General features: G+C 46.4%; 1 protein-coding gene across 2 annotated transcripts in view; it reads right to left on the reverse strand.

The window, feature by feature from the left end:
* DLG5 (discs large MAGUK scaffold protein 5) overlaps window positions 1-26,775 on the reverse strand; it is a 112,375-nt gene that overhangs the window by 63,281 nt on the left and 22,319 nt on the right. For both annotated transcript variants that reach the window (XM_090278276.1, XM_090278275.1), the window contains exon 2: window positions 2,414-2,482. In XM_090278276.1, coding sequence (XP_090134402.1) covers window positions 2,414-2,482 — 69 coding nt within the window. The remainder of the gene's footprint in view (window positions 1-2,413; window positions 2,483-26,775) is intronic.

A 26,775-nucleotide genomic window follows, 5' to 3' on the forward strand; every position in this document is an offset into this window, starting at 1 on the left:
AAGAAAAGAATTATGTACAAAGGGGTCCCAATTAGACTATCAGCTGATTTCTCAAAGGAGACTCTGAAGGCAAGAAGGGACTGGCAAGAAATATTCAAAGTAATGAAAATCAAAAACCTACAGCCACGATTCGGCAAAGCTGTCATTCAGTATAGAAGGACAGAGAAAGTGCTTCCAGGACAAAGTAAAACTGAAGGAGTTCATTAGATCCAAACCACTGTTACAATGAGATGTTAAAGGGACTTGTTTAGAAGGAGGATCAAAACTATGAACATTCAAATGAAAACTGTATCACAACAACCAACAACAGAAGCTAGGGAACCGAAACAAAGGCAAACTAAGTAGGCCACAAGAGTGGAAAAAGAATTATAGGTATGGGGAGCATATAGGGGGGAGGTCAGTGGGGAGGGGGATGGGGGAAAGGGAGGGAGATGGTACAGGAATTAAGAAGCATAGTAGGAGGGAGTGGTGTAGACGGGAAGATGTTGAGAAGAACTATATGCACAACCAATGGGCATGGACTAAGTGGGGGACAACTGGAGGAAGGGTCACTGGGTGGAGGGGAGCAGAGGGAAAAGAAATTGGGACAACTGTAACAGCATAATCAATAAAAAATATTTAAAAAATAAATACTTGCTGTGGTTAAGCAAGACCTCTCTCTCTCTGGAGCCCCCTTTTAAAAGGCAAATGCTCCTAGAAAAGGTACTGGGTTAACTTCAAGTGTCGATGTTATGTGAATGAGTTAGATCATTGTACCTTGTTCCCAAGGGAACAGGAAGCCAGAAAAGGGTGAAGCATGAGAGAGGCAAGAAGTACATACTCAGAGCTCAATCAGTTCACAGTTTTACAAAAGCCCCACCTTACTGCTCTCCTTATCCTGACTGCACCAACCCACATGCTCCCTGAGAGCCAGTCCTAAGTTCAAAATTCTGACAATCCCATCATTCAGTCAACGTGTCCAAAGCAGGAAGGACAAAATGATACTCAGCAGCTCTGAATCACGGTCCCAGAAGAGTCCTCCCTGAACACTACACAGGATGAGGGAGATTGTGAGTGGCTGCACTGTGTTTTCCAAAAAGGATGCTCAAGTCCTTATCCCTAGGAAACGCAAATGTGACCTTAGTTGGAAATACAGCCTTCACAGATGATGAAGTTAAGGTGAGGTCATATCGGAGGAGTAAGGGGGTGGGGGGCCTAAACCCATATGACTGGTATCCTTTATCAGGAGAAATTTGGAGACACATACACAGAGAGAACATTATGTGAAGATGAAGGCTTGGACAAACTAGGTGATGTATCTACAAGCCAGAGTACATCAAAGACTGCCAGCATGCACCAGAAGCCAGGAGAGAGGCCTGAAACAGGCCCTCACCTAGAGCCTTCAGAGGGGGCACAGCCCTGGTCTCAGACTTCTAGCCTCCATAACTATGAGAAAATACCTTTCTGGTATATAAGCCCCTCGGTTTGTGGTCCTTACTATGGCATCCCTAACAAATGAATACAGTACCCCTGCCATATCTGTCTTCCCCTCTGATCACTCTGACCTAACTTTTTGTATTTACTCATTTAACTGTCTCCCCCACAGACCCGAAGATCTACAAGCACACAGACCACACCTGCCTACATCCCAAGCTCACTTCTGGCAGACTGGAGGCTGTCTGTGGTGTTAGTCAGTTAACACATGAGAGGTCTGCCCCAGCGAGTTCTGGAATCTCTGGCATGAGACTCCTCTCCTTGAGTGGCAATTTCCCCATCTGTCTATATGAAGGAAAGCCAAATAAATGAACCAGGTGATCTCTGTGAGCCCTTTCAACTCAAAAACTCCAGGACTCACGACTAAAAATCCGATCAGGACATCCGAAACTGCACTATGGGTGTTAAATAAAGGGCATGTAACATAAGGAGTGGGTCACCGAGGTATGGGAAAGCTGGGAGACTATGACAGTCGTCCTGCTGGGACATCTTCAGTGAAGTGAAAGCAGGGCCGATCTCGCCATGGGCTTCTGGAAACACTTCTGTGTCAGCATGGACTGGCTACTCCTGTTCCCAAGGCAACAATCTTAGTGGGCTGTTCCTGCTTACAAAGCACAGTCCCAAAGGGGGCCAGTCTCGTGGATGGGTGGCCTCGGCATGGCCAGGGGGTTGAGGGTGGGGCTCACTGAGAGTTCCTATGCTTCCCTCAGCACCCACCTCCCTTCTACCACCAGAGCCAAATTTCTGCCCTCCTCCATTAAGATGATGTATTGCTGATGAAAGAAAATATGAATGGAGTCATACTGAGTAATATGACCCCATGAGTAATGTGAAAGGTGAGGGCCAACTTCCCATTCCATGAATGCAGGGCTTCCCTGGCTCGCCCTCAGACCTTGGCCCGCCCAGCGATCTCCAGGAAGGGGGTTGCTCCGGTACTCACCCACACTGCTGAGGGAGCTGCTGCTTTCTGAGTCTGAGGGCATGATGGATAAGACGCTGTAGGTGGAGCCTGGGGACAGAAAGGGAGATCATTTATTACTAACCCCAAAGGGGTCTCTTGTCTATACCCCAAACCACTGACTGAAGACCAAGTGATCCTCGGTCATCACCAGTCTATAAACCCACACCGCACAAGGGACCAGAAATTGACTCAAAGGGGCCAGACAGGGCGGTGCGGTCAGCAGGAACTAGTCTTGGATGTTTCTGCCTGACTTTCTGCCTCACCTTCCACCACCCTCCAGCTCTGGAGATTTATCTATATGTACGGGCAGGGTGGAACCTAGAATCAGTCAGCTGGCTTCCTATGGAGATATCTGGGGAGAGCAATATGCAAGAGAGTAACAGGTTTCAGGTTAAAATGGAGTCTGGGGAATTCCCTACAGAACTGTATCAATATGATTTGGCTTACATGCGGAGGTTAACGACATAAATTAAACATCTAAGCACTATTTGGTTTTCTATTTTTTTCCCTGATTATTCTGTTCTAGGTTCTAACTGTATTCAAACTCAGTCCTTAATAATTTAGTCAGAGTCTACCACCTTATTATAAGTTAGTAAACAAATTATGAGCAATTACACTGTCATCAAAGTCAGGGAGTAGCACATTTTTGTTGTTGTTTGTCGACACCATGTTGTCAACTCGTGATAGACACAGCACCACCATGGTTTGGTTTGAATTAAAATATTTTCAAAGACAGGATGGTACCCGCCTGGCATCAGAAAAGGTCTCTGGGTCAGGAAACCCAGTTTTTGAACATAGCTCTTGTCCATATATGAATAGTCGGGTGATGCTAAGCAAATCACTTCAGTTTTCTGAAACTCTGTTTCCTGGTCTGTAAAATGAAGGTTCAACCAGACAGCTGGCTTAAGAGGTCCTTTCTACTATCCCATTCCAGTGATTATATTCTCCGCTAATGATGGAAACAGAAAGTGTGCTTTGCTTACCAGGACTACGGGTGACACAAAATTAAGAGGGCAAACAGACTCAGAGACTAAATTGGGAGTTTAAAAAGCACAACATGCAAAGATCGATTAAAGCAAGATAATGGAGGAATGTTTCATTCTGGGAACTAAAAGAACTACACAATGAAGAGGTATGTATACTAGGCATAGTGGGTGAACCTGAGATAGGATTTCAGCAATAAAGCCTTTGAAAAAGCCTTAGGACTTAACACAAGGAAATGGCCAAGAACTAATGAGATCTTGGGCTCCAGGACCAGAAATATGGAAGCCAAATTTAAGGGGTTCTTTCCCACCTCAATCCTTGACTAGCCACCCTATATGTGCACATCCTCAGAAGAGAAAGAGAGATAGGATTAGACAGAGAAGAGGGAGAGGAGGTGGGACACGCATGGGAGGGGAGGGAGGGGACAGGAGAGGCCCCAGGGAAAGGCAAAGATTTTGAAGGGAAGAGATAAAGACCACACACGGAAGGCAGAGATGGACAACCGTGGTGTAACTGTGCAGGTGAGCTAGCAGGTGTGCCCACATAAAAGATGAAAGGAGATGAAGAAAAAAAGAGACTTTGGTAATGGCAGAAACTAGCACAGTGGCCAGGAATGACCAGTGACCTCATTATTACATTTTCTGAGAATCTCTAAAGAACCTGTAGGTATTTCATGTGGACCGAAAAGGATGATTTGGGGAGTGGGCAGGTGTTTTGTCTTTAAACAAGACTGTCAGAAGGGATTCAATTAGTTTGATATGGCCTCTGGCAACAGAACTGGAAAAGGCAGGTTAATGCAGGAGAAAGCTGCAGGTCAGGTGGCCCAACAGTTCATGCTGCCCCAAGCACACCTGGCAGGGATATCAGAGGGGGATTTGCACAGCACCAGAAGGGAGACAGAACCAGAAAACCCCATTTAGCCCTGAAATTCCTTGACCCTACTAAAGAATAACAATATTTACTGAAACACCAACTGTATTTCAAGTTCAACCCACACTATTCATTTTACTGTCCATTCAACATCTCTGCAATTTTGTCTCAAACAATGAGCATCACAAACTTCTCAAATCATCCCTCTTCCCAGATCATAAATGTTAAGTGTTGTGTAAAGATCCATGAAATAGTTAGATGCAATTCAGGCAATCCACTGATACCTTCAAACAACAGGAATGCGACACAATGCCTGTTTTTAAAACTCAGTCGCCACATTCTTAATTATTTCTTTTGTTTATGAGGGCAAGGAAGGCTAGCCAGCTGGTATGTTGGTGGACTGTTTTCCAAAGACGCCAGCTCAGAAAGCAGGCATAAATAGACTCTCCCACTCACACCTCCAAGATCTCTGAGTTCAATCCAATCCCACTGCAACACCACGGACACCATGGCCCGTGATTCTGGCGGACACTCCCTTCAGGAACACCTTGTTTCTTTCTCATCACTGGCATCAGAAGTGCCCCATCTTCCAGTAAAGCACCCCTCCTCTTCAAATTGTCTCTCTCCTCCCCCATGGTGAGTTTCCACTGTTAATTAAACTTGGCAGACACCCTTCTCTCTCTCCGCCCATCTCCCGCCTTCTCTGGGGGAGTCAACTGGCCAACCAACACATTCTGTTCCTCTTCCCTGTCCCCAAAGTCCTGCCAGAGCTCTGGAGGCCTGACCCAGGGGCAGTCTGACATCTCTGGGCATCACCACCCCCCAAGTCTGCTGGCGAGGCTTCTGGGAGCTAGAGGTGGGGGCCGGCAGGGAGTGATTAACATTGGACAGGGCCCAGCTTTTACAATGTTCCCAGGGCCTTAGACGTCATTCAGAGGGGAAAAAAAGGCCCGAAGATGACGTTTTCTTGGTCATGCTTTGTCTTTGCGGCTATTGTGGTCTTAAAAAGCCTGTGTGGTCAGGACTTTCGGGAAAAGGCAAAGGAGTCACTTTCCTCCAAAGTCACGAGGTGTCCTTTCAAAGCCAGTGCTTCTGAGGGGCGGGTGTCATGTGTCATCTACCTCTGGGGTTTCACAATCGAACCTGGAGGCCGACAGGAGACCTGTTGCACAGGCACCTGTGTCTCTGCCCCTCACAGCCCCTCACCCTCCGCCCTATCGAAAACAACGTCCCCAGGGCCTCCCTGAAGGCACCTCCATCCCACCTGCCCTGAAACCGGAGGCACATACTCCACCTTAAGGAGCAGCTCAGATAACGAGCTGCCCCACTGAACTGCCCCCACTCCCTTGCCATCCACACCCCCACGCCCACAGGACAGCAAGAACTGCCACTCAGGATGCTCCCCACAACGTCATGCAAGCTTGTGCAGAGGCCCGAGAGCATCCAGAAAAAGCTAGATGATCTGGAAACATTTCCAGCAAAGGACAGAAGAGCATGAGCCCAGGTTTTCACAGCATGTGGACAAGAGAGGAATTATCTCAGGGCCTGGTCAAAGCACAGGTTCTAACTGGGCAGATTAGGGAGGGACCTAAAACTCTGCATTTCTAACAGGGCACTAGTTCACAGACAGAATAGATGCAGAATACCAAGGCTGACCATAGTCAGCAGGTAGAATGCAAACAAGCCAAGGCAGAAGCCTGAAAGAGAGCCAGCAAACTCTGGGACTGGATGGGCCATACATTGTCTGTGTCCTTCCCAAGAGCACTGCAGGCCCCTGCTAACTGTGTTTACTATGTGACTCGGCCCCATTGGGTCATGGAGACCACTTGAAAAGGACTTCCAGTAAAATCACCCGAGCTATAACCAGCCTGTGGGGCCCAAGAGACAGAAATTTGTCTCAAACACAGCCCTCCATTCACCTGGAGCTTGACAAGGTCCCCGTGACTCACACTTTTTCCCTGTGAAACCTGCAACACGGAGCTGAGAGACGTGTTCCAAGCCTTGAGCCAGCAGCACACAGTCCTCCCTGAGCTTCCCGACAGTGAACAAGGCTGGCCTGCCAAGCTGACTTGAGACAGCTCTGGTCATTGGGAGGATGTGCACCACCCCTCCCCAAAGCACCTAAGAAGTGAGGGAGAAGGCAAGCTACCACCCCCTCAGAGCTCTGTGAAAGAGTGGGAAGGTGCTGTCTGGTCCCAGGGTGGGAGTCACCACCAGGCCACCTGCCTCTCCCTGGTATCCTAGTTCACACTTGAGGAATCACAGCCAGCACACAAATGATGGAGAGCTCGTGTGTCCACCAGGTTCCTAATGAGTACGAGCCCTGCAAGGCTCTGGGCCAGCTCTGGGAGAAAGAAGAGAAGATGGGGCTGAGGAAGGTGCTTGCCCACTGGGATACTCTGCAGAAGTCCCTTCCCCTCTCTGAGCCTGGGGCCCTCATCTGTAAATCAAGGCAGTAATGACTATAATACCAGTGGGGCGCCAGCTGACCTGGGTTCAACTCCCAACTCTGCTACTTAGCAGCTCTGTGCCCTCAGGTAAGTCACTTAGCCTCTAGGAGCCTCCATATGCTTATCTGTAAAATGGAATAATAAGAGTACTTACCTCATAGAGGATCAGCTGAGTTAATAGGAAAGGGCTTGAAACAGCACCTGCACAGCCAGCACTCTACATAAGCTGCTGCTGTTACAGTCAAACCAGACCTTCCAACCTGTCCTCAATCCCTTGATTATCTAAATTGAAAGTTGTACTACTAGTGTGACGAGGTCATCCCGTGCACCATGACAAACTGCTGGACCGTATGAACCTCAGAAACAACAATAATAGCGCCTAATAGGCAGGGAGCCCCATTAAGTGCCATGGTGTGTAAGCATTGTCTCAGTTAATCCCCACATCCACCCTGAAGCTATTATTAGCCCCACTTCAGAGAGGAAGAAACTAAGGGTTAGGAAAATTAAGCAACTTGCTTAAGGTCATGGTAGAGCTACTGAGGGGGCGAACAGGATAAAAACCCAGGCTGTCTAGCCCAAAGCCTACACTCCTGATCCCTCTACATAATGGTGCTGCCCGGCTCTAAAGGTGGAAGAGCAGTCAGGGGAAACCTCAGGAAGGAAGGGGTCTGCAGCTGGCCCTGGAGGACAGTGGACTTGGATAATCACCTAAGACAGATCAGCCTGGAGGAGGCACAGGCAAAATCTGTCACCCTGCGCAAGTGAGAAGTCTCAGAACACGAACGGTCCACCCAGGGCCTCCCAGCCTGGATTCCCTAACAGAGTGAGCTTTGTCCCCTCCATGACCTCCTCCCCACACCGAGAGGACACTCGATAAGCATTGTGAGCTAAGCTGCGCACAGGGACTATATGGGGGGGTGGGGAGGAGCCACGGCTTCATGGCACTGACATGCATTGTTGCATCCTGCCCAACCCAACACCCACGTCCATACTGGGTGCAGAGACTGGCCCTAGAGCATAGGCACCCTCACTCAAGAGGACCTCTGGAGGTGCAGGGAGGATGGATTCTTTTGGCTGCAAAGAAGTCCTTTTGCAGAACCAGGGTTCCGGGCAGCCATACTCCACCATACGGCTTCAGCCTCCTTCCCTTTAAAAACGCGGCCAAGGCTTTGGACACTGAGATCCAAAGTTAAAGGCTGACAAGCCCCAACATTTCAGAGAGGTATGGGTGACTGTGGCCCTGGAATGGAGCAGCCACAGAGGCTGGGGCACCCATCAAGGAAGTCCTGCTCCGTACACCCTACACACTCAGCTCAAGAGGGGAAATCATCTTCTCCCTGACAGGCACAGGGAAGCTGTTGACAGAGGAAGCCTGCTGTTTGTTATCTTTGGGTTGGGCGAAGATTCACCCCCTAGTATGCACAGTCCACCCCCCAAAGTATCAGATTTGTAAGTTAATATTAGTTCTTCCTAACTGAGATGTAGTACCCTCTGCAAAATTTTGCAACAAGAATAATGAACTTGCTAAAATCTCACAGTAATGACGCTTATTTCCCATTTTTTATGGACCTAAGGACCAGCAGTCCAACTTTTAACGTGAATGGGGTTAATGAATGAGTGTCGATTTCCCAGGTAACTGAGGTATGTGAGTGAAACCCGTGTGGGGGCAGCAGGAAGGACACAAAGGGACCGTGAGGGCCGAAAAGACGGCATTGAGTTTCACTGAGTGAGATGGAAAACCTCTAGAAGGTTTTGAGTAGAGGAGAGACATGGTCTGACTTACATTTTAACAGGATTACTGGCTGCTGTATTAAATACTATCCACAGGCAGAGAAGGGTGGAAGCAGGGGAACCAGTCAGACAGCAAATGCAATAATCCAGGGGAGCTATGCTGTTGGCTAGGGAGGAGAGGGCGGTAAGGGTGGAGCTCATGAAAAGTGGCTGAATTTTGGGGATATTTTAAAGGTAAAGCTGAAAGTGTCTGCTGACAGACTAAATGTGGACTAGGAAAGAAAGAGATGTTAAGAATGACTTCAACATTGGCCTGCGAACCAAGTGTCACTGGTTCAATTCCCAGTCAGGGCACCGGACTAGGTTGCATGCCAGGTTCCCAGTTGGGGGGACGTAAGAGGCAACCGCGCATTGATGTTTCTCTCCCTCTCTTTCTCCTTTCCCCTCTCTCTAAAAACAGATAAATAAAATAAAGTAACGTTGTTAAAAATAAAAAATAACAGAAAAAAAAATAACAAAACCTAAAAAAAATAAAATGACTTCAAGGTTCTTGGCCTGGAAATGGAAAGACTAGGTTGGTCGTTAGCAGAGATGGGAAAGCCTGCAGGAGGAACAGTTGGGGGAGGAAGGTGGGAAATCACAAGTTCTTGTTTGGCCTAGTTATACATATATCTGAGATAACTACAGACACCCAAGCAGAGATGTCATATAAGCAGTTGGATATATGGTCTGAAGTTGGGGCTACATCCATCATTTGGGAACTGTCAGCATATGCTCAGTTTTTAAAGCAATGAGACTTGATGGGATCACCCAAAGAGGGATGTGGACAGGGAGGGCAGTGAAGAGTCCACAGAATAAACCCAGAGCATCTGGGGCTGAGGAAGAAAAGAGAAATCAGCAAAGATGACAAAGGAGAAGCAGGCAGTAGGTAGAAGGAGAGCCAACTGGCCAAGCAAAGGAATGAACACAAAGGCATGTACAAAGGCATGTGGTAGGGCCTAGAGAGGTGGGCTGATATGCCCAGGATGCTTAATGGTGAAGGTAAGATGGACTTACAACTCTCTTGACTTCTGAAATTCCACATTTTTTAAACTCTTATTCAAAACACAAACAGAAACAACAAACACAAGGAAATGAATAAAAAAGCAAGGGCTTTGTTAAGACTCCCATATTACACAAAGTGATCTACAGACTCAATGCAATCCCTATCAAGATTCCAATGACAGTTTTTGCAGTAATAGAAAAACTCATCCTAATTTTAATAGGGAATCCCAAGGAATCACAAGTAGCCAAAACAATCTTGGAAAAGAAGAATTAAAACTGATTACTCTCACTTCCTGATTTCAAAACTTACTACAAAGCTACAGTAATCAAAACAGTATAACATAAAGACAGATATAAAAACCAATGAAGCAGAATCAAAAGACTAGAAATAAACCTTTGCATAGATGGTCAAATAATTTTTGTAAGGTGCCAAGACCATTTAATGAGGAATAAACAGTATTTTCAATAAATGATAATGGGAAAACTGGGTATCTACATGCAAAAGAAGGAATGTGTACCCTTCTCTGACACCATATCCAAAAAAGAACTCAAAGTGAATCAAAGTGTCAATGATAAGAGCTAAAACTATAAAACTCTTAGAAGAAAATACAGGGCAAAAGCTTCATGACATTTCATTTGGCAATGATTTCAAAGGCACAGGCAAGAAAAGAAAAAAGATAGAATTTTCAGGCTTCATTAAAACAGCCAATAAACACATGAAAAGATGTTCAACATCACTAGTCATTAGAGAAATGCAAATCAAAACCACAATGAGACACTACCTCACAATTCTTAAGATGTCTACTATAAAAATAAAAATAAAACACAGAAAACAACAAATTGTGAAAATGTGAAGAAATTCAAACTCTTGTGCACTGTAGGAGAGAATTAAAACGGAGTAGCCACTTTGAATGCTAATATGGTAGTTTTTTAAAAAATTAAAGGACTTTCGGCCAAGATGGAGGCGTCTCCCTCCACAACTAAGAAGGAATACAACTACCTCATAACTAGAAACAACCAGAAGTTCCAGAAAATCAAACTGCATGGAAGTCCAGCAAACAAAGATATAAAGAAGAAATACTCATCCAGACAGGTAGGAGGGGCGTAGCTGGGGCGGAGAGGACGTGGTGTGGTGGCAGCAGCAGCAGGCCAGCAGAAAGCTATCACATGTTCTAAAGTCAGGAGGGACACCTGGGGAGCATTCCCAACTACTCACTGGACCTAGCAGCTCATGGTCCCAGCACCGGTGAAAATCAAGCCTTATTGCTTCTGACTGTGCAGATCAGTGGGGGCTGGGACAGAAGCAGAAACTGCTGGTCTCTCCGTGGAGTCCGCTTGTTTAAAGGGCCCTCACGGTCCTAGAACATCCACAGACCCACCCACTCTGGGAATGACAACCAGGGCAACAGTTAGAGGGGCACCAGTCCTATATGGAAGTGGGAGAGGTGCCTGGAAAAGAGGTGAGTGCTGGGCAGGCAGCTTTGTTCCCTCTTGGACCCGTCCCCCACATCCAGTGCTATAACGTGGTGAAACAGGTCGCTCTATACTGACAAATCCCTAAGGCTCTGCCCCTTACAACGTAACAGGAGCAACAGCTCTACCTGGGATGTGGAGACAAACAAACACAGGAGCCTGTCAGAATGAGGAGACAGAGAAGTATGGCCCAAAAGGGGGAATGGATCAAGGTTCCAATGGGAGAACTAAGCAACAAGGAGATAGCCAACCTAACAGATGAGGAGATAGACAACCTAACAGATGCAGAATTCAAAACTGGTGATAAAGATGCTCACAGGTTTGACAGATATGCTTGAGTATGACACACACATAAGAGAAGAAGTGAAGGCTATATGCTAAGTGAAATAAAGGAAAATCCACACAAAACCAATGGTGAAGGGAAGGAAACCGTGGTTCAAATCAATGATCTGGACCATAAGAAAAAAAAAAGAAGAGTCAATCAGTGCAGAATGAGGAAGCAAGAATTGAAAAAAATGAGGAAATCTTCCCAAATGTTATGAAGGAGATGGACATGCAGGTCTGGGAAGCACGGAGGGTCCTGGGCAAGCTGGACCCAGAGGGGACCACACCAGGATGCATCATGACTGAGATGCCAAAGGTGAAAGATAAAGAGAGAGTCCTTGGGGCAGCAAGAGAGAAGTGGAGAGTTGCCTACAGTGGGGTGCCTATAAGACTATCAGCCGATTTCTCAGAGGACACTTTGCAGGCAGGAAGGGACTGGAAAGCAGTATTCAATGTGATAAAAGGCAACCTGCAACCAGGATTACCCTATCCAGCAAAGCTATCATTTAGAATGGAAGGACAGATAAAGTGCTTCCCAGACAAGGTAAAGCTAAAGGAGTTCATCATCACCAAGCTATTATTATATGAAATTTCAAAGGGACTTAAGAAAAAGGAGATCAAAACTATGAGCACTAAAATGACAACAAACTCACAACTATCAACTGAACCTAAAAATAAAAACAAAATCCAACTAAGCAAACCAGAATAGGAACAGAATCATAGGCATGGGGATCATTTGGAGGGCTATCAGCTGGGAGGGGGAACGGGGAGAAATGGGGAAATGGTGCAGGGACTAAGAAGCATAGTTGGTTGGTACAAAATAGACAGGGGGATGTTAAGAATAATATAGGAAAGGGTGAAGCCAAAGAAATTATATGCACGACCCATGGACATGAACTAAGGGGGGTGGGATTGCTGGAGGGAAGGGGGGTACTGGGCAGAGGGGAGCAAAGGGGAAAAAATTGGAATTACTGTAACAACATAATCAATAAAATATACTTTAAAGAAAATTTAAAATAGTATTACCATATGATCCAATAAATCTACTACTGGGCATTTACCCCCAAAAAACAAAAGCAGTGTCTTAAACAGACATTCCTATACCCATGTTCATAGAAGCATTATTCACAATACCCACAATGTGTAAGCAACACAAGTACTCACTGACAGATGAATGGATAAGCAACATATACATACAAAAGAATACTAGTCAGCCTTAATAACGTAGGAAATTTGGACATAGTCTACAACATGGATACATTCTGCGCTTACACTAAGTAAAATGAACCAGTAACTAAAGACAAATACTGTTTAATTCCATTTATATAAAGTACATAATGTAGTCAAAATCATAGAGACAGAGAACAGAATGAATGGTTGCCAGAGGCTGGGTGGAGAGAGAGAAATGGGGAGTCATTGTTTAACGGGTATAGTTTCTGTTTTACAAGATGAAAAGAGTTCTGGAGATGGACAGTGGCGATGGTAGCACATTATGAATATATTTAATATCACTGAACTATATATTTAAAAATGGCAAAGATGGTAAATTTAATGTTGTGTATATTACCACCAAAAATAGATTGGCACCCAAAAATCCAACAGTTGGGGGGGAACTTTAACTCCCTCCCTCTCCATTATAGTTATTATCCATAATTTCTGAGCCTCAGGGCAGCCCAAACCCATCTAGCTTCACACAATCCTATAATGACTGCTCCACACAAGTGAAAGCCCCAGCTCCTCAGCCCTGGGACTCAGGAATGCCCAAGAGTTTGAGCACAAGAATAAGAGAGCAGGGATGAACTTCAGGAAACTGTCAGAGCAACTATGAATAGATAAGATGGAAAGAGAGAAGGTCTGGAAGTAAAGAAAACAATTAGTATACCCCTGCAAGAGCTCGCTGAATCATTGGTCAAGGAATGCAGGCTGAGAGGGGTTGTCCCTCAAGAGAAGATGCAGAGGTGAGGAGGATGGATCGGGTAGGGAGGAGAGGAGGAGATGCTGGGGGTTTCAGCTGGGGTATCTGGGAAGGTACTAGAGCAAACAGAGGAAGAAAACTTAAGACCAGTTGAGAGGGATAATGAGATTAAGACTCAGGTTAGGTGAAATAAACCAGACACAAAAGGAAAAAAAAATAAAAGACCCAGGTTGAATGTGCTAAAGAAAATCCCTGTGCAGACGGACTGCTGATGGTCCAGAGCTAGGGAGAAAGTTTCAGGCTCTGCAGTCCATTAGGGAGTCGCCCCAAGGAGCCCGAAGGATGTGAGTGGCAAGCCCAGGATCACTAAATGGTAATGTGAAGCCCTTGGGTAAGAAAAAAGAGAGGGAAGGGGGAGGATCAAAGCCAGGACTTCCTAAACACCACCCATGCAGGAAGTATTGTTCTAGGCATATACAGGACAAAATCCTGGGACATATGACCTGTGAGGATAGATGCAGGAATAAGAATTTCTGGAAGAGACAAATAATAGAGAAAGACCACGCAGGGGGACAGGAGGAACAAGAGAATGACATCTGCTAGAAGGCAATAGGACAGACAGTGGTTGGAGGGGCTGGTCTGCCGCACCAGATGCTGGAGTAGGACACAGAACGCAAACATTTGATTTGGTCAGCGTAAGGCAACTGATGAGCTTGGTTTCCCCATCATAATTGAAGGGCTTGGATTGGACCAGAAAAGGTGAGAGATTCATCATCAGAGACTGCCATGCCTCACACTAAGCGCAGTGCTAAAGAACGTGCGCCACACTTGGCTCATTAGGCAAGGAGCCCAGGACGGATGGACCAGTGACGACTGCTGAGGACAGGACCAGGGGATGCATCACTCCTGCCTGGGGTTTCTAAGGGCAGTCCTCCAACAGAAACACTACTTAACGGTGGTGAGTTCTTAGCAAGTTTACCATAACGATTAGTGACTGGAATTAACTCCAAAATCCAATCTACTTCTCAACATTCTTTACTTGGCACAGGACTGAAAGGGCCCTGGGGGAAAATAAAAGGACCATGATCTCCTCCCATCTATTCTTTCGAGGCCCTGAGAAACAGTGTAAAGAATTTGGCCCTTCAAAAGGTCTGTGAGAAGCCCAGCCCAAAGCAGATGGTTTTCCCATAAAAGATGAGCTTATAGGATGCTTTACACACCTTGCTCTAGGATAAGGTGACACCATCTAGGAGTTCACCCCTTATTTATGCAGCGCTTTGTGTGGCTTTTGGAAAGGTGACCTTCAGAAGTGGATGGAAAGACTCCATTCTGCAGTGTTTTACAAAAAGAAGCGCTGCATGTTCTCACCTGCAGAAATCCACTTAGGTATCAAATGTTCTTGTCACACCCAGAGCAGGGCGAGGAGTTTCTAAATGAGACCCTGGGCTATGGACCCACTGCACCAATGCACTAAGGCAGTGAGTATTGCTTTTGCAGCCCGTACCTTCCCGCCAAAAAAATTAAGGTGAAAGCCTTGAGCATCCTTCTTGCTAAAACAAGTAACAAAGCCTTCCATCATGGTCCACTTTCACACCTAGTATTTCAGCAAACCCAATGCTCACACTTATCTTCAGCTGAGTGTATGAACAATCATACACCAACTCAGAAAACAAGCCTGTGGTCATTCCTTCCTCTAAGGCAGAGAAAAGAGCTCCCGGACCCTAAGCAAAATCTGCTCAAATAATATCTTCGAATTGCCCTAAGTCGACTCCAAGAAATAGGGGAGGAGATAAGAGAAGTATTTCAAATGTACAAGGGGGAATGAGTATCTTTCACACAGAGGCAGCCCTCTGGAGAGAAAGTTGATCTTAAGTAACAAGAGAAAATACTTTACTATTTTGTGCAAGGAGAAAAATCAAAATCCCCATCCAGGACCACAGAGTAGAGCAAATGAAACCGCACCAGCCCCCAAAGGTCCCAGTCTCCTTCTAATTCCTGGTCCTCTTGCCATCTTCAGGAGTCCTAACAGCAAACATGCCCAGCCTCCTCCCAGTGGATGGGAAACCCCAAGCCTGCCTCATTGTGCTTGCCATCCCCAGGCCCAGCTTAGTTTGAAGAGTAAGTGTTGGCTCCACATTTTCCAGTTACACTTCAGCTTCCTCAGAGATTAAGAGGACCCTTATACTGCCCAGCCCCGATGTTCTGTAGATGACCAGGGCAGACACAACTGAGCCAAGTCACACCACGAGCCAGAGACAGTGCCAAGGGCAGCTTCGGCACCCTCGCCGTCACAGAACCATGCATAACAGAAGTAATTTCTGTGAAGGGCTGAATTGTGTCCCCTCCAAAATTCCTATGTTGAAGTCCTAACTCCCAGTACCTCAGTATGTGATTATTTTGGAGAGAGGGTCTTAAAAGATGTCATTAAGTTAATACGAGGTCAGTAGGGTTGATCCTAATTCTGATAAGAAGAGGAAATTCGGATATACCAGCATGTACACAAGAGGAAAGACCACATGAGGACACAGAGAGAAGACAACCACCTACAGGTGAAGGAGAGACGTCTCAGAAGAAACCAACTCTGCTGACGCCCTGATCTCTGACTTCTAGCCTCCATGACTGTGAGACAGGAAATGGCTGCTGCCTGAGAGCCCCCACCACCACCCCACACCCTGTCTGTGGCACTTTGCTGCAGCAGCCCTATCACACTAATACAGCTGCTGCAGTGCCAGACTCTACGCGGCCCTTGGAAAACCATCAAATCAACATATTATCTTACTTAAAACTCTCAGTTCTGGCTGGTTGGCTCAGTGAATTCAGCACCAGCCTGCGAACCAAAGAGTCGCTGGTTCGAGTCCCAGTTAGGGCACATGCTTGGGTTGCAGGCCAGGTCCCCAGTTGGGGGTGTGCGAGTAGCAACCACATATTAATGTTTCTCTTCCTCTTTCTCCCTCCCTCCCCCCTCTCTCTAAAAAATGAATAAATTCTTAAAAAAAAAAAACCTCTCAGCACTTCAGGAAAGAGGTACTGCTGCTAGCCCCAATTTACAATGACCCTGAAGTTCAGAGAGGTTAAGGAACTATAGATTAATCAGCTAGGCTTGAAATCAGATGTACCCTGAACCTTTAACTACTTCTGAGCTGCCTTTAATCCACGTCTTGTTCCCTCTGTCCATCCCTCACCCACTCAGCAGCCACAGTATGATCCCCAGAATGGCCTGCCCACCCCAGTGATCACTGTGCCTTCTTCCCCAGCTTCAGACCCCTGGCAGATACTTAAGAGAACTCAGGGTTTCGATCATATATAGTTCTGGAATCTTTTCCTTTCTTTCTTTCTTTCTTTTTTTTTTTTTTTTTTAATGAACACTACTTTGATAATCATGAAAAAAATTATTCTCAAGAAAAAAGTTAACACAGTTAAGGAATTCTATTGAATCTTCAGCCTGTGTGCAAATAAGTAAATGATCAAGGGAATATATTTGGGAAGACTCTCGAGATTTAAAAAAATACAAGCAGCCACCTAAGCCAATCATCCCAGCCACGCTATCTCCAGAAAATATATATTTTTAAAAGCACATTCCATTTCATCACATTTCAGAAAAACAGGAGACCTTGGGGGACAGATGAGCAGGCTCTGCAGCAGCATGAAGCACATATGCCTGCAGCGGCAGGGAGACAGTTACTCATGGCTAGTCAGCGATGTTCATCTGAAAACTCAGATCTCTCCTGACAGAGTCAGACACGGAGCTACCACAAGCTTGCAGCCCAACAAAGCACTGATTTTCATATTTCCTAGGCCTGCTGGGCCCCCAATTTCCTTGTTTAAATGGAAACTGTCAGACAGGATTTTGTGCAAACACGCACTTTCCTTGGGGGCAAACATTCTGAGTCTACAACTTGTTCTTTCATTTTGAGCTTTTTGTCCATAGCAACACATCAAAGATGAAAGAGTGGGTGGGGAAGGCTGTCGGGAGCACCAGAGAACAGAGCAAATACGAGGCAAAATGCAGCAGGAGTCTCTTTGCTCAGCCCCGCAGGGTCAGTCTCAGAGAAATGACCTCAAAAGGGTCTACACGGTTCCCCACTTCGACAGCTCCTGCATGGGTGCTCAAGCTGAGTTAGCACACCTTCCCTCCAGATGGCCTGCAAGGTCCTGGAGAGGGAAATGGTATGAAAGAATATGCCCCCCACCCCCACCCCCAGTGCCAACTCTCCCAGCAGTTCTAACCAGGCCTGAACCACCATATTCAGCATAAACCCACAACAAATTCGGGAAGTAGGAAAGAACTGAGAGTTGCAAAAAACTGTTACAAGGTGGGGGACAACGAAACTATGATGACAGAGGATTCAATGCCCCCTATGAAAGGATTAGATGAGGGGGTTAAAAGTACTACTAATATTCACCGGACAAAGCTGTTAAACATAGTTTTAGTTAATGAAATCCATTTTTCTGGAATTATTTTAAAGGGCCAGTCACTTTTTCATTTTAGGATCATTCACTGGAGCCTCTTAAAACAGTCTCAAATCCACCTTTACACCATTAAGAGTGTGTCAAGCAAATAAAATTCTGAGGCAAAGACACCCAGAACCATCCCAGCCCACTACTAAATACGCCTTCTTAAGTTTCATGGGCTAAACCTCATTAAACCAAGTCACCTAATATTTACCCAGTTCCTTTGAGGTGTGTGGTCTTTTATAATGTGCGGTGCATTTGGGGTTTGTATTTGGGGGGAGTGCTGTAGAGATTCCCTCAAGATATCTAAGGAAGAATTGCCAAAAGGGAAACATTCAAATCTCTTTAAAGTCTCACTTACCCTCAGTTTGCATCTCAAGGAGACTTGTTAAAAAAAACTAGCCATGCAGAATTGCCACAACCCGCTGGTAACCTCCCAGGCCTAGGCCAAGCAGAGAATCTACAATGCTTCTTGACACAGGCATTGTAAAAACAGTAGAAAACACTGCCTTCAATAGCAACTAGAAGGGGACGAGTAGTCCCTGCAACTATGTCCCACGTCAACACAAAAAAATGGGGTCTGCTGTGGGCCTTCCAGCTCCCTGGGCCTCATCTAGCCTGGAAGGCCTATCTGTGCAGCCACCTCGCCCATGCTGACAGCCACTCTGTCCTCAGGCTCACCACAAAGGCCACTTGTTTTCCATGAGTGCCCAGAACAGTGGCTCAACCAGTTAGCCCAGTCGGGGGACTGTGGTCCTGGTGGATGGGCAGTGACAAGAGTTAGCTCTGACCTCGGTAGACAATTAGTAAAGCAGTATCAAGTTACCAAGCGCCACAGGTCAGCTGCCAGGCTGGGCGACTGTGTAGGATTCACCTTCCAGACCCAGGAAGGGGTCAGGCAGGGTCAGGTGCAGGCGATTTCATCCCTCTACCCTGAGTAGTGTACCCGCTGGCACTTGCAGACAGGCGAAGAAAGGTGGCACAAGTGAACAAGGCCAGAACTTGTCACACGAGTGACCTGGCCCAGTCTTGGGGTACAGAGTGTGGGAGTTAGCCCTCTGAGGAAGGGATATGTGGGGACATGGTTCAGTGGACACAAGATGGGAGGGGCACTACTGGCCCCCAGTGGGTGGGGGACCAAAGATAAGGAACATCTTCAAAGTGCAGGAGTATCCAAAACCCAAGAACCCCCACCGAGACATGCTATTGGTCAGTTCCATCCCTCCCAGCTGTTCTAACCAGGCCTGAACCACCATATGACGCATAAAATCGCAACAAATGAGAGAGGGAAGAAAGAACCAGTAGTTGGGAAAATAAAAAAATAAAAGGTCTGGAGCACAGACTCCTGCCTTTACAGGCCTAAATTAGGATGATGATGAGAAAAAGGGGAAACTTAGAAAGAGATTAAGGTAAAAAAAAAAAAAAACAAGAGCTAACAACTGGCAGGTTTTACTGACGAGACAGGCAAAGTGGGGGCCCCACCACTGCTGTCTCTGAGCTGCAGAAGGATGGCGCCCCCCAGGACTCAGGATGTCTTCCGATTTGGGAACTCCGAAGATGCGACCCACTCAGATGCCTATGTCCACCTGATCTATGCCCCCACCTTCTCATACTTTTCACTTCTCTCTATTGCCACCATCCCAGTAACACCTCTCACAGCTCAACTGTTTCATCAACATCCTAGTTCTGCTCAGGTCTCAAGGTACCAGCTCAGCCACCTACCACCAGGGGCAAAGTACAAAATAACTCTCTGCATCACCACTTCCTTAACTACAATGGCTCAGAAGATTAAGTGAATAACAAATGTCAAATATCTCAACATCAATCCTTCCAGCTATCAGAATGTCACTGAGTCCCACCTCACGAGAGTACCCCCCAGAGCTCAGCTCAGTGCCATCTCCAAGTGCCCAGGAGTCCCTGGATACACAGTAAAGCCCACCTTGAAGCTGGCATTCAAGGGTCTTTAAGACTCTTTAAGGGCTGGCCCCAGCCTGTCTGCACCTTCCCTCTCCTCCCTACCCCCACGCAGGCCTCCCACCAGGCCAAAGTGCCAGTGCTCCCCATTCTCTGTCCATGCCCGCCTGCTCCCACCTCCACCATCACCAACACCTCTACCAAGGTCCTAGCCATCCTCCAGGCCAAGCTGTATATGGGAACCTCTCTAAGTAGCATCCCAGATCCCTCCACCAGAAAATGACCTGTTCCTCTCACCCTGCCTGTTCCTCCCTATGGTTCTAACTGATGTCTACCAGGACACTGTTGAGAAGGCAGCACCCCTGGCTTCTCCTATGAGATGGGACCAGGGCCAGCGTCCAGGACACACGCACTCTGCAGTCTCACAAGGCCCCACACCTGGCTTCTCACTCTGCTGTTGCCACCGTAAACTTCTTAATGACTTATGAGCCAGGAGCCCCATATTTTCACTTTGTAGTGGGCTACTAATTCCATATTCATTTCTGCTGAGGACTTCTCAAGGAAGAGGCTTTGGTTTATTTCTGCATTCCCCACAGCACTTAGCAGTGCCTTACGTAAGGATTCAACACAAGAGAAAAGGAAGTGAAGGTCAATTGTCTGCTCTATGTGAGCAGTTAATAAAGGTTCTTGCCACCTCCGACCACTCACCTTTCTCCCTCCCTCCTATGCCATGAAGAGCAGAGCAGAGAGCAGCAATTCACCTCAGGTCCCTCCCTACACTCACTTCCCCCTCACGTCCCCACTACACACCCCTCCACAGGACACCAAGAAAAAGGCCCATGGACACTGCAGCACTTCCAGTGCTTCAACTTAATGAAACACTGGTTGCCGCGACACTCACTCTCTGCAGAGCTTTAGAATGCAGGAACCCCGACTCAGACGTCCTCCCAGCTCAGCCACCTGGATCAAGTCTCCCGGCATGAGGCCAGGAAGGGGAGAGCCCTCTGGGGACAGGGCCCTCGCCAGCCTTTCCTGCCCCCTGCCCCTCCCTCAGACCCGGTCCCAGCCCTGACCCTACCCGCAGCCCAGCTCAAGTGACTCTGACTCACAGCGACTACCTCCCTCTGCTCTCACAGTCCACATTTGTGGTGCCCACAAGACCCAAACTCGGGAGGGAGACACACCCACAGGCCAGACACAGCCTTAGGAACCAGGGATGGCAGCCACTTCCCTGGACACCCTGCTAATGGGATCACACCCAACCCTGGCTCAGACCCACAGCAGCACACCTGACACGCCCGCAATCCCTCCCTACCCCATGACCCATAAGCAACCTCCTGGCGCCGGCACACAGCCATAAGCCAAACCAACTTGCATGAAAAACACTCCCTGGCCATACAAAACAAGTGTATTTGGCCCATTAGAGAAGGAGTAGTTGTTTGTGAAGAGATAAATATATAGAACACAGTAGACTGCTCCCTCTCCATCTGACTTGGAAGCACTTTCAACATAAAATCTTGGTTGACACCAGCTGTGTTTTAACCCTCAAAACTGTCTGCATACAGAGTCACAGGATGTAAAAGACAGAGGGACCCCAAAAATCAAAGTGATCCAATGCACCCATTGACAGATGAGGAAACTGAGGTTCTAGCAGGTCAAGACTGCCTACCTTTGTGGTCCTCAACCCCACCATGCCCCACTTGGACTCCACACCTGCACACTGTAAGAGCACTGACTGTTTACAAGCTACCACCGCCAGTACCACCAAACTGTGAGTTCCCTGACACCAGAGTGTCACTTCCTTAATTTCTGCAGCTCTAGCATCTCTCATAGGGTCAGGCAACCACCGGTGCTCAATAAACAACTGTTGAACAAACAAATGACCAACAGGAGTATCCCAAAGCCACTCAGTCAGGGGCAAACAAAGCTGACTCTGGAGCGCTGGTTTCCTGTGTCACCTGATTCCTGCTCTCTTCTTAGACTGAACGTGGCAGGTGCTGGATAACTGGGGGAAGGAACACAAACCTCAGAATGGCAAGACCAGTGAGCTGCAGGGTTAGGGCACAGGCCTGGGGGCCAGACCTGTCTCCAGCCCTGCCTCTAACACTGGCATGCGAGCCATGTCACCACGTGAGCATCTCTCTCTTAACCTCGGTTTCTCCCATTCTCAACTGGAGGACAAACAAACCTCACCTTGCCTAAATGGCAGCATCAGAGCAAGGAAGGATAAAAGAAATATGCACATGCACTGAAGACAACACAAGTGGAACTGAACTCCCCAATAATGCTGCCTCTTCCTCATCCACCAGCTCCCTGGTAAGCAGAGAACAGACATCATCGGGCCCACTGTACAGATGGGAAAACAAGGTCGCAGAGGCCATGGCAGTTCCTGCAGTGGCCCTGGATACCCTGGTGCTCACTCCTGCTCTAACAATTGACCCAGACCATTGGGGGGGGGGGGCGAAGGGAGGGTGGGTTCCAGGAATGCCTGTCCCCCAGACAGCAATACCTGCCAATCCTATGTCCCTCTTGGCAGCAATTCCTGGCTGTGACCTGCTAAGCCTACAGCCAATCCCTGGATGCCACAGGGAAGTACCAGCTGTGGATGGTTCCATGCCTTGGGGTAGAGGGAGAGAAGTCCAAGGAAGCTCAGATAGCCAAATAAAAAATAAAACCACACCCTACAGCCTAGAAATCAACAAAGACTCCACAGCCAGGTTTTCCAATTCTTGTGGAGTAAGCATTATTGACAGCAGAAGGGAGGAGGAAGAAGGCAGTTTTAGACCCCACCTGTTCCCTGGACCTAAGCTGCAGGCGTCCCCTCCTCCACTCCCACTGTCTCCTCCTCCTAATGCAGCCATCCTGTGTCCTTCCCACAGATGGGTGACCTCTATCCCTCAGCAACCACAGCAAATAGACAAACCTCTGTTTTTAAACCCCAGGCACGGCCCCAAGGCTTTCACACAGGGTGCTGTGGGGTGGAAGATGTGGAAACTGCCAGGTCTATTGGTAGCCACTGCATAGTGGGAAGGGCCTCTGCCACCCACTTAGAATCTGAATCCTAGCCTACGTGTGTATAAGGACATGTGTGCACACACGAAAACTGTCAGGTATCTACTACATGGGTGGTCAGTATCCTGGAGGGGTTACCAGAGTGAAGCCTGCCTGCCTGCCTGCCAGGACCCCAGCTCGTGCACGTCCTGTGTGACTAAGGCACATTCCTTAACCTCTCTGCGCCTCATTCTCCTCACTGCTAACACGGGAATAATAGAAGTGCACACTTCCCAGGGTTTGTGTGAGGATGAAGGAGATAACAATTGACACAATGCTTGGCATACAATAAAAGCTCCGTTTTCCCCCAGCACAATGTTAATAGGCTTGCCTCTAGGATTTTTTGCACTTTTCTTTCTCCTTCTTCATTAATTAGATTTTCTAAATGAATGTGCAAGCTGTACTGTCAGCAAAGAATAAAGCTTTATGTTTATTTTTTTGAGATGTAGTAGGAAGAATAACTCGGAATCCCAAGGAACCCTTTCCTCCAAACACACAGTGCTGGTGCAGCCCTCTCATTGTCAGACTATTTTCAGGAATCCCCTTTAGGGCAGAGAGCGCTACTGCCCAGGGCAGCCCCAGCCTTTTCAGCTCCCTGACCCCCATTACACCTCTTCTCTACACCTGCATCCAGTAACACTTGAACCTCCTTGGCCTCCTCTGAGAAGACCTCCCTGGGGGCCCACACTGCAACCTTCCTCCTTGGGAACACCATTTCCCTGACCCCTGTCCTCCACTATCTGGAACTTGCCCCGCTCTCCCAAACAAGCCCGTCTTGCACCAATGTCTGACAGGTCCAAGCGTGATAAGCTTACCAACACCACAATAGAGTCCTGAGGGCAAGGCCATCCCCTTCCTCTGCAATTTTAAGGCACTCACCCCAATTCTCTTCTTGGATCCTCACTACATACAACCCTATGAGTGGAGGAGAGATTCAGGGGAAGGAAGAGATGAGCCAGTCTCACAACTGGACTTACAACCATACTGACCAATTCTAATCAAGGACTTATTCCCAAGACTGCTTCCCTGAGGGAGGCATAGGACAGGCCCTCAGCTAACAGGCCCTAGAGCCAACTAAGCATCCTGGCTCCACAGGGCAGAACTGCACTGGCCAAGGGGCATCACTCTGCTCTCTCCCCTCTCCCTTCCACCTCTGGTTCACTGCTCACACCTCTCCTCCTCCTTCTCCAGGACTCCCCTCCTCCCTGGCTGGGCTTTGGTACTCAGTGGCCCCACAGCAGCCACCAGCCTTCCTGAGGGTGTCCATAGCTAAGGAAGCCAGTCACCCCACACTAAAAGGAGGGACAGGAGGAGGAAATTTTGAGCTTTGTATAAGATACTACTGGTTTTTCTCTGTTTTATGTCAAATGACCTCTAATACTCCAGGCAATGGTACATTTAAGCCCTGCGTACTTAAAAGAATTTAGCAGAACAGTTAAAAAAGTCCAGACTTAGAGGTGTCAGACTTCATAAATGGAAGAAATTCTGAACACATATGCAAACCACAACCCTGGGACACTGCAAAGGGCTCTTAACTGTTGAGACCACAGATTCTATAGAGAGAGCAGATTTCCCAGGCCCCTCCCAAGTTTCAAGAGTTCCAAGATTGTCTGGGTGATATCTATCAGTATAGCAGGTATATACATGTCTATATTATAACAATGGGTTCTAACAAAGATCGTGCAATCACTGATAATCAAGTTTATAATCCATGTTTTTAATAACATTAGCATAATAACCAAATACATGTTTATTAGAGCCTACATTTTTAAAAGTCTACAAAAGACATGGTTAGGACAATAGGGAGACTTAAAGTGGACTGCATAGTAGATAATGCTGTTGTATCAGCACTGAATTCCTTGGGTGTGATAATGGTGGTGTGTTAAGTAGGAGTGCATCCTGATTCACAAACACTTCAGAGTTTAGGGGTGAAGTGTCCTGATTTCTATATTTTTCTAAATGAATCAGGAGAAAAATTATATGTGAACATATAGGGAGAGAGTGACAGAATGAAAAAGCAAATATGTGAACCCAGGTGAAGGCTATACAGTAGTCCCTCTCTATATCGCGGTTCACTTATCGCGGCCTCACTGTATCACGGGATTTTAAAAAATATTATATTTAATTATTTATCACGGATTTTTCACTATATTGCGGGATTTTGTGGTACTGTATACGTATGCTTTTAAAGTTACGTAGGTTTAAGGCTGTAGAATATGTTTAAGAACATAAGTAGTGTTTATAAAAGTGTGGAAAAGGTTAATAAGGAAGAGGGAAAGGTTAATAAGGGACTGGGAATGGTTTATAAGTGTGTGGGAAGGGTTTATAAAGCCTTAAAATATATATAAAACTAAAATAAATGTAAGGTTCCTGCTTCACAGATCTTCACCTATTGCGGGGGGTCTAGAACATAATACCTGCAATAAGTGAGGGAATACTGTACACATATCTACTATACTATTCTTCCAACTTTTCTATGGACCTGAAAATTTACAGAACAAAATATCAGAGAAAAAATATTACTTTTAGAAATTTAAAACAGAAAAATAAATTTTTAAAATAAAATGGCTCATAATTCCAATTGTCTAGATAATTCTTTGCTTTTTTATTTTTATTTTTAGACAGAGAAGAAGGGTGGAAGGAGGGGTGGAGGGAGGGAGAAAAACACTGATTTGTTGTTCCACTTATTTATACATTCATTGGTTGATTCTTGTTTGTGCCCTGATGGGATGACACTGTTAACCAACTGAGCTACCCAGCCAGGCCCTAGATAATTCTTTTAAATTGTTGAGGTATAAATGTGAATTTAGTAATAGGTGACCCCTGGCTGGTGTGGCTCAGTGGGTTGAGTGCCAGCCTGTGAACCAACAGGTTGCCAATTCAATTCCCAGTCAGGGCATATGCCTGGGCCTTTCCCTCTCTCTAAAAAAATTAATAGAATCTTTTAAAAATAAATAAAAATAGATGCGTAATGCTGTGTGTCCAACCATGTTTTATCTGCCCAAGAAGGAAAATACCTCAAGAGAATTTTTTTGTTTTTTCTTAGTATATTTTACTGATTATACTATTACAGTTGTCCCAATTTTTCCCCACTGCCCCACTCTACCCAGTACCTTTCTTCCCTCCAGCAATTCCCCCGCTTAGTTCATGACCATGGGTCATGTATATAAATTCTTTGCCTTCTCCATTTCCTATGCTATTCTTTTTTTTTAAATAATTTGTTTATTTATTTTTAGAGAGAGGGGAAAGGAGAAAGAGAAGGAGAGAAACATCCCTGTGTGATTGCCTCTCACTCGTGCCCCCAACTGGGGACCTGGCATGCAACCTAGTCATGTGCCCTGACTGGGAATCAAACCAGTGACACTTGGCTCGCAGGCCAACACTCAATCCACTGAGCCACTCCTATGCTACTCTTAATGTCCCCCTGTTTACTTTGTACCTACCAGTTATGCTTCTTGATCCCTGCACCTTTTCCTCCACTCTCTCCTTTCCCCCTCCCCACTGATGACACTTCATATGACATTCATACCTACGATTCTGTTCCTATTGTGGTTGTTTGCTTAGTTTGTTTTTGTTTTTACTATTTTAGGTTCTGTTGTTGATAATTGTGAGTTTGTTGTTGTTTTAATGTTCATAGTTTTGATCTTCTTTTTCTTAAATAAGTCCCTTTAACATTTCATATAATAATGGCTTGGTGATGATGAACTCCTTTAGCTTTCCCTTGTCTGGGAAGCACTTTATCTGCCCTTCCATTCTAAATGATAGCTTTGCTGGATAGAGCAATCTTGGTTGTAGATCCTTGCTTTTCATTTCATTGAAGACTTCTTGTCAGTTCCTTCTTGCCTGCAAAACTTCTTTTGAGAAATCAGCTGACAGTCTTACAGGAACTCCTTTGTAGGTAACTGTCTTCTTTTCTCTTGCTGCTTTTAAGACTCTCTCTTTATCTTTAGCCTTTGGCATTTTAATTATGATATGTTTTGGTGTGGTCCTCTTTGGGTCTAGCTTGTTTGGGATTCTCTGTGCTTCCTGGACTTGCATGTCTATTTTCTTCGCCAAATTAGGTAAGTTTTCTTTCATTATTTTTTCAAATAAATTTTCAATTTCTTGCTCTTCCTCTTCTCCTTCTGGCACCC

Source organism: Furipterus horrens, unplaced genomic scaffold, assembly GCF_987537825.1.
Source record: "Furipterus horrens unplaced genomic scaffold, mFurHor1.1.pri manual_scaffold_5, whole genome shotgun sequence".
NCBI lineage: Eukaryota > Metazoa > Chordata > Mammalia > Chiroptera > Furipteridae > Furipterus > Furipterus horrens.